Source organism: Diuraphis noxia, unplaced genomic scaffold (genome assembly GCF_037042655.1).
Source record: "Diuraphis noxia isolate RWA-SAM2 unplaced genomic scaffold, SU_Dnox_SAM2 contig0004, whole genome shotgun sequence".
NCBI lineage: Eukaryota > Metazoa > Arthropoda > Insecta > Hemiptera > Aphididae > Diuraphis > Diuraphis noxia.
Window position 1 is genome coordinate 53,297,859 of NW_028301714.1, and position 14,991 is coordinate 53,312,849.

The 14,991-nt window shown below is 31.0% G+C and overlaps 1 protein-coding gene across 1 annotated transcript; it reads right to left on the reverse strand.

The window, feature by feature from the left end:
- Positions 1-1,481: 1,481 nt before the first annotated feature.
- Positions 1,482-14,198, reverse strand: LOC107161761 (glucose dehydrogenase [FAD, quinone]). The gene is made up of 6 exons (XM_015508293.2): positions 13,813-14,198; positions 8,834-9,525; positions 6,907-7,239; positions 5,879-6,050; positions 3,208-3,734; positions 1,482-2,270 (listed from the first exon to the last, which is right to left on the reverse strand). The coding sequence occupies exons 2-6, from the start codon at positions 9,474-9,476 to the stop codon at positions 2,029-2,031; spliced, it is 1,917 nt and encodes a 638-aa protein (XP_015363779.1). The 5' UTR covers positions 9,477-9,525; positions 13,813-14,198; the 3' UTR covers positions 1,482-2,028.
- Between the last annotated feature and the right edge of the window lie 793 nt (positions 14,199-14,991).

The window sequence follows — 14,991 nt, forward strand, 5'->3', positions numbered from 1 at the left end:
TATCCATATTTTAAATGATTAATAATATGAAAAATAAAATAAAACTGTATTTCTATGTTTTTTATCGCTTACATATTTTCAATGTAATTCGTGTTTTCTACTCGTAATTATAGGAAATAATATAATCTACTAACTAAAATGCTATTTGGATTACTGTGACAGATATCATAGACCACATAAGTAGGCGTTGATGTATTTTGTGTATGTAGACATATTTAAAATAAATCAATGTAGGAACGTTGTGGTTTCTATTTGAATATTGAAGATTAGAAAAATTATTGTCTATATGCACCTTTTTCCTAAACTGAAGATAAAGTCCATTTTGACAAATGAGAGCATTTTTCATCGGTTTATTAGCAGCTGAAATCAATTAATTCTGTCACATCAATAGTTAAAAAAAAAATTTTAACTTGCACCAAACTTTTTACGTTATGTGCATTTAGTTTGTTATTAATTTGAAGTTATTTTATTAGTACTTTATACGTAACACGCGTATTTTTATAATAATTTATAAAATAATAATATTATCATGTTATACAGGTTTGATATTTGTTAACTAATATCTATAAGAAACGTTAGTTAAGTTTTAAAAATCTATTGATTTTAAAAAATATTGAGTAAAATAAATAAATATAAGTTTTATTTTTAATTTAATTTAATCTGATATGAATAAAATATAAGAAGGCACAACAGTTTGAATTTATTATATTAAATTTATTTAATGTAATATATAAATTGCCTAATTGTAGCGCCTTTAAAACCAACTGTCCAAACCTTAAAAGTTAATTTTCATACAAATAAAAAGAAAAACACAAAATTACGATACTTATTTATGTAAATCCATAAGTAGTGAAATTTGTTTCTCATAAACTTATTAGTTTTATTTTTATTCATAACTTAACTGGTTATTCGATTTATATTAATAACCTATAGGTTTGGTTAGGTACTATTAAGTATTCAATGTTACCTATTAAATTGTTATTACCTACTACCAACTATCAAACCTTTCAACTGTTATGTGTAACATAATTTGTATAAAATGCATATAATTTATACAAAAAAGTATAAGGAAAATTCTATGATAACATAAGAATGTGTTCATAAGAAAACTTCATGATTATAAAACATAAACATTAAACAAAGAATAAAATTAAATATTATGTTTAAATTAAAATTTAAGTTTCAGTATCAAACTATTTATTTTTTTATTACGTTAATATTTAACTCACAGTCACATCTGATATTAAAAATAACTATTGAGTATATATAGCAATGTATACTGAATGACAAAACTATATATTGATAGAATATTCTGCATTCTGAATAATTTTAAAGCAGTTTTTACATTTTAAAACACTGTTACCTTGGTATCTATTAGAACAAGCGTGATGTATCATTTTAGATAAATTCAATCTTAATAAGTCATAATTCCCAATACATTTCAAATAATTATATAAATAGATTTTTCTGTAAGAAGTCTGTTAATGGTCTAATTAAGGAGTTTACTCAAAAGTCATGTTCATAATATTTTGATTTACAGTGTTAGCTTACGAATACTACTAGTTATACATACAACAAATATAAAGAAATATTAGAGCATAAATGATTCAATACAATACATATACAATGCGTAATTAATAATTATACAACAGAAATATCAAAGAGGTCCACAATTAGGTATAATAAAACAATAAGAAATATAATAGTAATAATAATAATAATAATAATAATAATAATATTTATAACCAGACTAGAGTAAATGATAACATACAGTTAGTTTTGATAAGTTTTTCAAGTAATTCAACATTTTGTTACAAAATGTTTTTAAAAAAGGTTTTAACTATTTATGTGATTTTAAAGATGTAAAGAAGAAGTTATCCATTAAAATAGTATAATCATAATAGTCGTTTGATCTTATAATAATTACATACCTATACATTTTTATAAAAATTGAGCAACACAACTTTACATAAGTTTTGAGATGATCGATAAGGGCTTAACCTAATAGGCAACAAATGGTAATATTGACTAACTAATGGTAATATTGGCACTTCTTCGTCTTCTTCTTTTCGCGTCAATACCATGCCAATAATTGATTATCATGTCAGAACCTTTCTCACCAATCATTATTGTCGGGGCATTTATGTTACCGTTAGTGATCTGAGGCATAATGCTGGCGTCAATCACTCTCAAGCCTTGAATTCCATACACTCTGAGCTTGGGATCGACAACTGCTAAAGGATCAGTAGGCGGTCCCATTTTGGATGTACCTGAAAAACGAATATATGACGATAAACATGAATACATTATATTAGTATGATATTCAATCGATTATATTATTTATTGTATGAAGAATATACTATATGAATCCATGTGTTGAGCAAAAACATATTATGATTTAGTTGATTTACCTATAGATTCCCAACCAGACTACCGCGAACTTAGATTATGGGTACCGAACAATTATTTAAAATATAAAGCAATCTTACATATTGTTTTTTGTAATTAAAAAAAAATGATTTGATGAAAGATGTAGCATGTGTTTTCTGTGTAATACTTGTGCTTAATTTATTTTATCTTTAACTAGCTTAATATCTTATTCAAAGATGCCGGTGATAAATTAAATGATAGCAGATTTAACACTTACCCCTTGTTAAACTCCATTAAATATAAGTTACTCAGATTTTAAAAAAATGTATTTTTTTGGTGAGTTAATCAAATATAATACTATATAAGTCTAAAATTATAAACAATTATAATGTCTATTTTATTTTCTGTAACCAATGTTAAAACTGTACCAAAAAAGTATTCATTTTGGAATTTTTCGCTTTTCAAAATGCAAAATTGAAAATACTGGATTTAAGATCAAAATTCTTAGACTTATGAATACTTATATCCTATATGCATTATTGTAAAATACTTGAGTATTTAAATAAAAGTATTTAAATACTTTTTAAGTACTCAAATACATATTGTAAATACGTTTTCAAAGTATTTGTAATTGAAATCAAATACTAAAGTATTCGTTTTAGTTTGTTATATAGTTTCTGTTTAAATAACATACTGTTAAAATAATATAACGACGTGTACATATAAACTGCATAATGTATAAAAATAAATATATCGTCCGTAAACTCATAGTATGACATTTCTCGTGGTAAAAAAAAACTTATAGATTGTGACACCGATCGACTGGCGAGCACTTACCCGACATGTGGTATATGGTCATGGTGTACTGACGTATCACGCACTCCCAATACTCATCGGTGAAAAGCTCAAGGGTCTTGCAACCGGGCACTGGCCTGGCGTGGAATCGGGCGCCGAATCTTTTCATGGCAGTCGTCTCACCCACCGCCACCGCTGCCTTGACGCCCTCGCGCAGCACTCGCAAATCGTCTGGGTGTGAGAAATAATTGTGGTATAAAAGCGGGTATTGATGAGGGTTGTTATTCCTGAGCAGTATGCGACCCCTGCTCTTTGGTCTCAACAGCATCGGAAACACGCCGAACACGTCCTTGTTGTTGAGGTCTCCAAGCAGCTCGTTGTAGAAATCGTCCCGCAGACAGTGCGCCTTTCGGGCTGCCGTTCCTCCGTCCGAGTTGGTCGACGTGGACGTCAGCATGAACTCGATGTCTGGCCAATCGTCCGACTGATTACCGTATTTGGTCGTGATAAACGCCACCGTCTCTAATCCTATGGACGACGTTAGAGGTCCTTCGCCCAGCACGGCATACCTATACGGAAGAATTATAATAATGTTAATATTAAAACATACACGATACATTAAAAAGCCGAGTTTTTGCTACCTATATTTAGAATTTGACAAAAATGATATGTAGGTTAAAACTGTAAGAAATAGTAGTTGAAAAAAACAAATATATTTTGGGTTTATTGGTTATACAATTTATGTGTACAGTGTACTTTTTGAATACGCAATATTAACGAAACATTATATAATTGTAATTACAATATCTATACGTGCTAGAAGACATATTATTATAATTTAAAAACTCGTTGAGTTTGTACAATTTAATGATATAGTATGTGTTTTACTGCTATTTTCGTAATTTTTTAGGTTTTTATGATTTTATAATAAGGATGGCCTATAAGGTCTATTAGAAATTAAACTTTCAGATTGAAATTTTAATATACGTTATATTTTAAATTTTTTTATAAAAATACGAAAGGTCAAAAGGTAAATAAAAGCTTTGGGAATGTAATACTAAGAACCTATGAGTCTCAAAGAATCTATAAATGCAATTTACTTATATTTAGTCTTTTTATGCATAATTATAATATACTAGGTTTAAATAGTTATTAAATTTAGAAAAAAATGTATTATGTAAGATTTACAATATTGATTTCAAAAATGTAAACCTTAATATTACACTTATGGGCTATGACGAGTTTTCAGTAAATCGTGGTGGTGCATGTTTAGGGTTGTCACTTGCCATACGTCCCAGTTTTGCCAGTACACTACTGTTTTTTAACCAAGTGTCCTGATGTCCCGAGAAAGTGTTTTGGGACAGCGATTTGTCCAGGTTTAAAAATTTTACTCGATAACATACCGATTTTCAATTATGAGAAAACATTATCGACCTACACATTACAAAATTCAAGATTATACGTGCGATCATCATAGGTATTTTATTTTAAAAACTTATTTTTAAACTTTGTATGGTCAATTACCGCGGGAATCATAAACTTAATGGTTTTTATTAAAACTGCTACCTATTAATATACAGTGAAAACTCTTTATAACGAAACTCGTTACAACGAAAAACTCTATATTACGTAAATAACATTAAGTTAACTTATAATGGTTTGTTTGATTTAAAACCTATTAATTAATCTCTATTACGAAAACTCTCAATAACGAAAGAAATCACATCGTCCCTTCAGGTTCATTGTAGAGAGTTTTCACTGTATATATATATAAACAAAAAAAGTTAATATTATTTTATAATTATTTATCATTTATAAAATTATAATATATATATATATATAAGGGTAACCTTATGCATATGAACTGTTCCCATCACCTACATAAATTCTATAACCTCTATTAAGTATTAGGACCTACTTAATTCTACGATCATTAATACTCTATGCTGCTCCCATCTGGGGTAACTGTGCCAAAACTCACATAAATAAAATTCAAGTCTTCCAGTCCAAGATTCTACAAATAACATCCAACGTGCCGTGGTTTGTCAGAAACTAAGTACTTCATACAGAATTCAGACTCCCGATGGTTAAATCCTACATACAGTATCTCTCAATAAATTGTTTTAGCCAACTAAACAACGCCAAAAGTGCAAAATATTTCAAACTCAGCGATAAGCCTACCCTCCGGCGTCTCAAGCGCGGACGTCCTCATGATGCCCTTTCTCAACACCAATAAGATTTACAAAAAAAAAAAATACACTTAGATTAACTAATTATTATGATGTCATATTTTATTATTTATTTATTCATCTTTGTAATTTACTGTAATTTACTGTATATATTGTAATTAATTTACGCTTAACAACTTAATGATGTTAAAAATTCTTTATTATATCAATAAGTCCGATGACCTTGTATGTCAGAAACACTTTATTTAATAAAAAATAAAAAAGGACCTACTTATATTTTTTATATTAAATGGATTCATATAACATAATAGTTGTAAACTCAAAACTTACGTCATCATTAGACGTGCCTCTCATTAATTATATTATTACATTATAATTTATATAGTGTAGCCTATATAATTGTTTTTAAAAGTGAGATTAATTTTTAAATTGGTATTACGATGTGTTTCAGGGGATCGCATACTCAACAACAGTGTCTTACTCATAATTTCCCCTTCTAGATTCAAAAAATATTTTTATTTCACCTCAATGCTGCCGGTATATTGACTACACGATTCATGACCAAGCTAACTGGATAGTCAATGGGAAAGACCAGACCGCCAACAGCCACATGGTCCATAAGGTTTTCACCAACGCCCGGCGAATGATGAATTACAGGTATATTGATACTTCTTAGGTGTTCTTCCGGTCCAACGCCTGGAATGTTAAAAAAAATCTAGTGGCATAATCATTTTAATTGTATATACGGTTTGTGAGCGAATCGTCATCAGAAGCCGGATTACAAAACGGTTGCTTTCACTGCGTGGTTAAGTCTATACGTGAATCCCCTTGCTTGCGTACGCATATCTACTCACGTAGACACAAAAAAAAAAAACCAACCACATAATAATATTATTACTATAATATTATTATATATGCATCTTGCAACACACACGCAAAGTTACTCAATTTCAAAAATGAGTAAAGACATAAAGCCAAATGTTTAATGTTAATAAGAATTGAAATATTTTCATTATTTTATTTTTTATATAATTTTACATTTCCGAAAGATTTTATAATTTATTAACGATTAAAATATTTTAACTTTTACGTTCAATGTTATGGTCATTTAAATTTTGTGTGAAACATTATTTTAATATATTTTAATTTTATGCAATACCTATATTTATATTATCTAATCGATGATATAAAAAATTGTCTTAACGTGGCAGAAATTTCATACAACATTTTTAATGGATATTCTTCACATAAAAATATGTAAAGAAGTATTTTACTGATATGATGTGTAAATGTGTATTAAGTAAAATTACATTTTGTAGTGTAATGTGTAACTAATTAAAATGTGTTTTTCGATTTGATTTAGATAGTCAAATATCTTTTTACAATATTTTTAATTTTTCTTTTATAATAATTATAATCCTGTTATTTGCTTACATATTATTTTAGATACACTTAAAATTGCAGTATTTCTTTCAAAGTATTACGTCATGATAATGAAATGGCAGATGATATTATAATATGATAAAATTATGATATAACCATGAATCCTCACCTGAAAGCATAAGCAATTGAGGACTGTTGATGGCACCCGCGGACAGCACGACTTCTCTTTTGGCTAGCGCAACCCGCTTTCGTCCGTCCCGTTCAAACTCCACACCATAAGCTCGTTTGCTGTCCGGGTCGATGAGAACTTTGGTCACGTGTGACCACAAGGCCACGTGTAGGTTCCTCCGCAGCCTCACTGGTTGCAAAAACGCCTTCGACGAACTACATCGGTAACCCCGGCGCATCGTGAACTGGTACAGCCCGTACCCGGTTTGAATGTCACTATTGGTGTCGCGTATCTCGTAACCCATTTCTTCGCCGGCTTGCAAGAAAGCGATGCCTGCATTGAGATGCAAAACCAATTATTAGACTTAGAAATCAGTAAAGCAGTAAAGCAATGATATTATCATCAAGGTAATTATGTATTTGGTGACAACGTTTTAACTGCACGGATAACAGTTTGATACGATTTCTACGGAAGCTAAGATTTGACAATCTACGAGTGCATTCAAATTGTTCTACCAAAACCATCAAAGAAAACTCAATAATACATTTGTGGAGCCCTCTCCATCACTTCCCCATAATCTTAGCACGGCGTTATTATTCACCGTACATTATAGGTGCATTTATACTGTCAGCAGTATTACTGAAGTCTCCAAAATATTATGGCTGCAAGTCTTCATAATATCATTTGGGGAGTGCAAACAACAGTTACGCGAATTCACGAAATGACGTTCAAAACAATCCAGATACATAATAATTGTATCAGACTGCAAGGTAGATCTGATAAAGTGGTTTGAAATGCAAGTCATTTGATTAAATAACCCCTGCCAATAACATTCTAATATCGATTTCTGTTTTTTTTTTATATATATATATTAAATCACAACGGTATTACATATCGAATGTTAAATTCTAATGATAATTCAATTTTTATTTGCATATATTATTTTTAGCAAAAAATAATCGCATGTTATTATTAATTTAAAACAATTTTGAATCCAAGTAGAAAATATTATATGTGATTTATTCGTAAACGAAAGATAACAAATTTTGATGAACAATAATAACCATTTAGAAATTTAAAAATTTAAAAATTAACTAACTTTTTTGAGGTTGTTACTTAAAATATAAGAGCTTATTTCACAAAGAAATTATTGAATAATCAATTCAAACAATAAAATTAGCTTTTTGCTGGTAGTAAAAAATAATTAGTCATGATATAAGCCATGCCTACAGCTAGTATAGTTACTGGGTAGTGTTTTTTTATTTTACAATAGTTTATTGTGTCTTTTATTGTTCTTAATACCAACATAACAAGTTAAATTGTATCAACTTTTATTAATTATCATGTTTAGTTAATTAATTGTAGTTAACACAATATACAAGTAAACCGTTAATGCTACACACGTGTCGTTGCACTATTAGGTTTGTCATTGGCCGTGTAACCAATATTACCGATACAATAATATGACATATTTACGCTGTATTCGGTCATAAGAGAGTCTCGTTTAAAATGGTGAAGCATCTGATCCAAGGACGAGTATTGTGGTATGGAATATTATTAAGAAGAAAAAAACCCGCCCACTTTTCCAATTTCTCAATCGTTCACGTAAATATAAAATTGCCATGCATTCATCTGCCTGCCTGCCAAACGAATACCAACACTGTTTTACCAAGTAACTGGAGTGTACGTTTCAACACACGTCACAATGTTATATTTGTATACATACAACGAGTAATGTCAAAACTTATTATACGTATGTTTACTCTGTCTAGCGAGAGAATACGCCGATTCTGCGCATCTCCTTCTCTCGATGCCATGCAACCGGTTCCACTACACTATAAGGTGACGCGTGAGAATGTTCAGAAAAACGTTTTCGTCAAGCCGTGTTCTCTCGCTCGACAGAGAATAGTCTGAGATTATGATTTACCCAGAGGCGTGTTCCACGGTGAGTCTTGGACAGTCAGATATCCACCGGTAGCGTGGTATCTGGTATTCTTGGCCAGGTAAGGATTTCGTTGGTCCTGCGATTTTTTGAAGTATGGGAGCACGTCCTCGAATCCCCAACCAGGATTTCCCATTCTCTCCCAGTTGTCATAGTCTCGCTTGTTGCCCCGCACGTACAGCATGGTGTTCAGCACGCTGGAACCGCCGATCACCTTACCCCGAGTCCAACAGCACCGATTGTCTTTCATCGCTTGACACGCCGAGCTGTCCGGCTGTGTCTTGTACTTCCAATCGTATTTGCTTCCATGTAAGTACAATGATATAGCGGGAACGTCTGTTATCTCGGACTCGTGTCCACCAGCCTCCAGCAACAATACGTTCCATTCCGGGTTTGCGGACAGACGGTTGGCGACCACAGCACCCGCCGAACCACCACCCACCACTATGAAATCATACTCGGATCTCAGGTTCTTCTCGTTCACTAGACGATTCTCTGGGTCGTACAGGTCATAATTGTAATAGGCTAAAGCAGCCAAGAACGTAGGCAAAAATAGTAGCTTTCCACCTCCGGCCACCTTGGTTGCCAACTTAATGGCACTTATGAGCACTGTGCCTGCGTGCACCATTTTAAATCTAGGTGTCACATTCTATTCGTAATAAATATAACAAATAAACCTGAAAACAAACAATAATAAGAATTAAGAATTTCAAATATTATAAACTATTAAATACAGCATAATACACATCCATAATATAATATAATACAGAGTTAAGTATGTGCTAATTTACTTTAACAATTATAGGTACTTTATGCACAATAAATACCTTCAATTAAACTATATTATGATATCCAATGTAGAGTAGTATGGTTGGTATGTTGTGGAAGATATATAGGTAATTATAATTGTCGAAAATGAATGTCAATTAAAATACGATTAAAACTATTTATTATTTACGTTCCATAGAACATTTTATGAGCGCACGAACCAGTGCGTTTTTTTTCAAAAACATTTTTTACAGGAAAAACTATCAAGCCCTGTAGAATAGGCGAATTTCATTCTTTTATTTTTTTCTATAAAGACTGATCAAAGACAGATTTTCAAAATTATTATTTTAGGTGCTAAAATATGCATTTGAATAATAACAAAAACCCTCTCTAAATAGGTACCGGGCAGTAGATTAGCGGAAAAGTATTAGGATTAAGGAAGCAACTAAAATATAAAATATAATTTTCAAATTTTCAAATTTCATAGAATTTCGAAAAGTTGGAAAAACCAACACCAACAACCCTTAGTAAAATACATGTTATAATATGTAATTATATATTAGTTGTCTATAATTTATAATTGATAATTAAATCGGCAGATGTTTTTCAAGACCTCTAAATTTAATTATTTACATAAAAAATATGAAAGTTGTAAAATCTCAGAAGAAGTTCTTCTTTTTAGTTGCGTAATAATAGGTAAGGTGATATTTAATCTAAATACTCTCTTAACATTATGGTGTGTAAATTCATATGTTCTGGAGTTCTGGACCGAAGAGCATAATTAACATTAATATTAATGTTGCTTATCTTAAATTTCTAGTTATATCAAGATATATCTACTATTGTCTATTTGCATTCAATTAATTATATAACTTAAATAACCTGAAATAAAGAATAATTAAATTTATTTTATATAAATTTATAATTTTAAAAATATTAGTTATTAAAACTTACTTTGCTATCAATAATTTTACTTCATAAAACTATTTCCACTAATCCAATTTATATCATTTATATGACAATTTTAATAAAATATAGACAATTTAAGTAACTTCATATTTTTACAAACAATATTGTTTAGAAGGAATTATTAGCAAAATGTGATATATACTCTTAGCATACAACTGCAACGTGTATATTGTGAATACCTTCAGTATTCGACGAAAGAACGAGGATTGAAAATTTACTATTAACAGTGGTTCTCAAATTTAGTATTTCCTTTACTGCGTGCCGTGTATAGACGATGTATAGACAAGATAATATTTCTACAACATTCATGTAACGATATGTGGGTCTAGATTATCAAAAAAAAAAAAGTGTTGGAATGTAGGAATTCAACTAGAAGATTCTATAGTGCAGTTCCGGTGCATGATACGATCGGAATAATAATTTTAAGTGTAGTCTGGTTTTTACAAAACGTTTTGGTTGGGTCAAAAAAATAACAGGTTGATTATTCGGATTTCTTGATTATACTACTATCGGGAGCATACCTCTCGGCAAGTGAATATTATTAATAATTACCTACCCAAGACATTGGTACGACTAAATTGTCATAATATTGGATGATAATAATGACTGCGCCCAAAGACAAATCAAATTGGCTATTGAAAAGCTCTGTAACGATAAGTAATTAATTATTAACACTTTTATCTAGATGCATTATATTATAATGAAAGAGAAATTTACTGAATGACACGATTTATGAAACAATATTCACTTAAAGTAGTAGCTTATACAGAGTTCATGGTCAATACTTTCAGTTTTTATTAATATTTACTAAATTTAATGATAATATTATACAATTGAACTTGAACTGATATATAAATATATATATAATCGTGTGAACAGTGACAAGTCACGACTGATAAGTCGGTGACACTATGTAATGGAATTTTTATTATTTCAAATATATATATATTATATGCGTACTTAGAGTTCGTGAATGACAGATGTATTAATTATACGACGAAAATCATCGCGTTTTCATTATGCATGACGTGTTTAATAATAGTGTAACATACTCAGCCTTTTAACATAGTGCCATAGGTATCCACTATCAAAATGTAATTATTATTATGAGCTATAACCTGTCATGCATAATGTGGTTTTTAAAATATTACGTACCTACGTAATCATATAATGTTTTAAGCTCAATAGGCGGTTATATTTATACAGGTACCTATTTATTTTTTTTTCAATATTAAATTTACGTAAATTATGAGATTTTCATTTTTTTGATAGAAAGAATTTATACATAAATGTATATTAAAAATAATATGAATTGCTATATTGATTAAATTTCAGTTAATAATTCATTATCCTCATATGTTCAGATTTATTTCATAACAATTAAATTTATACAGGAACCTAGTATTTCTAGTATTATATATATATGAATATACAAGTCCGCCAGGCATAACTGAAATATTTTTTAGTACATTTAAAAAATGTAATTATTTGTTAAATAAGAATGAAAAAAAAATAGTTAACCACATGCTCGTGACTGTTTTATTTTTACACTATTTTGCAATGTACGTGGACACAAAATGGTGTCATTTTATGACATAAACGTTCCCTCTCCTTTAGTAAGGCCAAGGCCACTCTCTCATTTCCCCCAAAGCACAAAGCATACATAACACTTTTCAATTAACTAAAAAAAAAAAGTGACATAATATTCACATTAATTTATCGTAGTCATTATCATAAGGTATAATTAGATACCAGATACTTGTTATAGTTATTTAGTATACAGATAAGTATTTAATTTTTTTTCAATATTATTACTTATGAACAGTTACATGAACATGTAATTATATTACATAGTGTACTTAAATTAGTATATAATATGTTGAAAAACCAGAAAACTTTTGAACTTGCTTGTTTAACGTACGATAAGCTCCCGATTGATTGTGTTCTAGAGCAATATTGCAGATGTAATTAAGTTCTTATGGTGATGTATATATTTCATGGTCACAAGTTCAAATGGTTAACACCATTGAAGTCAATTTATTGGCGTACGTGACAATATGACATGACTGGAGTTACGCACGAACGGCAAATATTTAATGATAACCCGATTATTATTGGTGAAAGCCTTATACAACTTGGTATTTTGTCTTTACCAGTTACAGCGTTTAGATACATATGAACTAACTGACGACATAACTTTACTGTAGCTATTGCTACACCACGATGTCTTTGCGACCGTCTCGTTGCGTAGTATCAGTGACGTACACGCGATATTTTTCTTAAACAATGATAATAATTAGTTATCGAAACGAAAATATGTATTTTATAATAATTCTTGTTATACCGGATGAAATGAATGACGTGCCTAAATGACATTTCGTCGTTAATGCCTGACGATTGCAGAATGCTTATTCGCAAACAATGTTCAATCCACCAAGATAATTCGATTACGCAACTAATACATGTTTTAGCACAACTATCGAAAACACCTAATCTAAAAGAAGAAAACTGCGATGGTAACCGGAAGTCAGTTACTCCGATGACGCCAAAACCTACGTTATTTGAAATCATCGTGATATCGCACGAACACGTGCAACACCATGTAAACCGGTTGCGGTCGTTAATATTCCACTTTCGTTCTTACATTTCAATATGATACACCTATAACATTATATGTATCTTATATTATCGTCGAACGTTGCATTAAGCCCGCCGTAGAGTAATACCTACGACCGGAAGGTAAAGCATATTACATATTATTATTAATATTATACTTTTATAGTATCACAATATTATGCTGTAATAATATAGCCTATAGGTTAGTGGAATGCGTTGTTGCAGGCGGCGGTGGTAGACACAATATTATATTATTTTCTCAACGACCAACCCGGTGTGGTGTATCTAATCGTCTTCGCATTCGAAACGCGTGAGATGGGTAAGATAAATCGATTGATAAATCTCTCACTTGGACCGACAAACACGTATACTATGTCCAAACAGTCGTAAATAAAAATCAGATAGGCGTACAATAAAAAGTCACTCGATACCAATACAATATGTATATGATAGATATATGGTATATTATATATGTATAAACACACACACACACAACACACACACTCATATACACACGTATATAGTACAATTACATGTGTACGTATCCGAGTGTAAAGCATATGAATTGAGATATATATAATAACTTAACATATGTTATATTGATGATTTACCTGCTGCGGACGTCCTGTTGCGGTAGCGAACAGCTACCTATATACTGTTACACACTTGGTTTGTCGTCGGACGGTTTATTATATTACGAGTATGATGATGATGATTTACTGACTATGTGGCGCACTGCAGTAGATGAAACAGACGAGAAAAAAAATTCAAAACTGCTAAAATCCAATAATATAGATTTCGAGCCACTTTGACGGAAATCTCGATCGCTCGAAGAGTGAAAAATCAATTTAAAAAAAAAATTAAATTTCTAAAGACGAAAAATACCGAGACCGATATGAATGTAATCAAAAAATCTGCGGTGTACCGAACAAGAGCCGGCAAGAACCGGCTGACCGTTTTTGAGTGGACGCACGCCGACGTTTGAACGCGAGTTTATCGGTTGGCTGTGGCGATGCGGTGTCCGTCCACGATCATTTCCTCTTCCCTTTGGCTGTCGCAGCACCGTATATCCCCCTCCCCACTCCCAGCCCAGTCGTGTACAAGCAGTGAAAGTAACCACCGCGCACGACCAACGACCACGTCGTCATAATATTGTTATAGGCGCGTACGCACATTACGCATCGATGATGTATTTATTATTGTACGGCTACATAATAGATGTGTTAGGATTTAATCACAGAATATATTATCTTTGTAACATATTGCAGAATTAAAAAAAAAAAAAAAACTGAAAGTAAACCTTAATTAGTATTGTGATTATTAGGTATTATATGTATATTATTATACTAATCATTACCGCAAATTGTGATAAACTAAAATGTTATATACTTTTATATTAGGTATATCTTATTAAATCGTTGCAATTACTTTTATTATTAGAATGTGTATTGATGTGTTGCAAATAATTGTGTTTTTCAGACAATAGATTCGACGCCTCGACACCTATTTTAATAATATTATATTACCCATAGTGTTAATTTGCGCTTGTGTGTTATCCAACAAGACCGTTTGTAATTGTAAACAGACGACTGCGACGTACTACACTACAATAATGCACCACTTTTTTAACTGAGCGTGACGAATCAATGGCAAATCGAAATACCAAACACTGTCTATAAATTAATTAAGCCCATTGAACGTGCATCATTGTTTGATAACGCAGCTCATGACTTATAGCTTCTATATGGGCGTGCTGCAGGAGGGTTATTTGCCCCGGGCGCGTTGAAATA

Excerpts from the sequence above, each read along its gene's own strand:
- LOC107161761 (XM_015508293.2), bottom strand. The coding sequence starts at position 9,476 with ATGGTGCACGCAGGCACAGTGCTCATAAGTGCCATTAAGTTGGCAACC. Across the intron at positions 6,051-6,906 it reads TCAATTGCTTATGCTTTCAG|GCGTTGGACCGGAAGAACAC; the intron begins GTGAGGATTCAT and ends TTAACATTCCAG. Across the intron at positions 3,735-5,878 it reads AATATACCGGCAGCATTGAG|GTATGCCGTGCTGGGCGAAG; the intron begins GTGAAATAAAAA and ends TCTTCCGTATAG.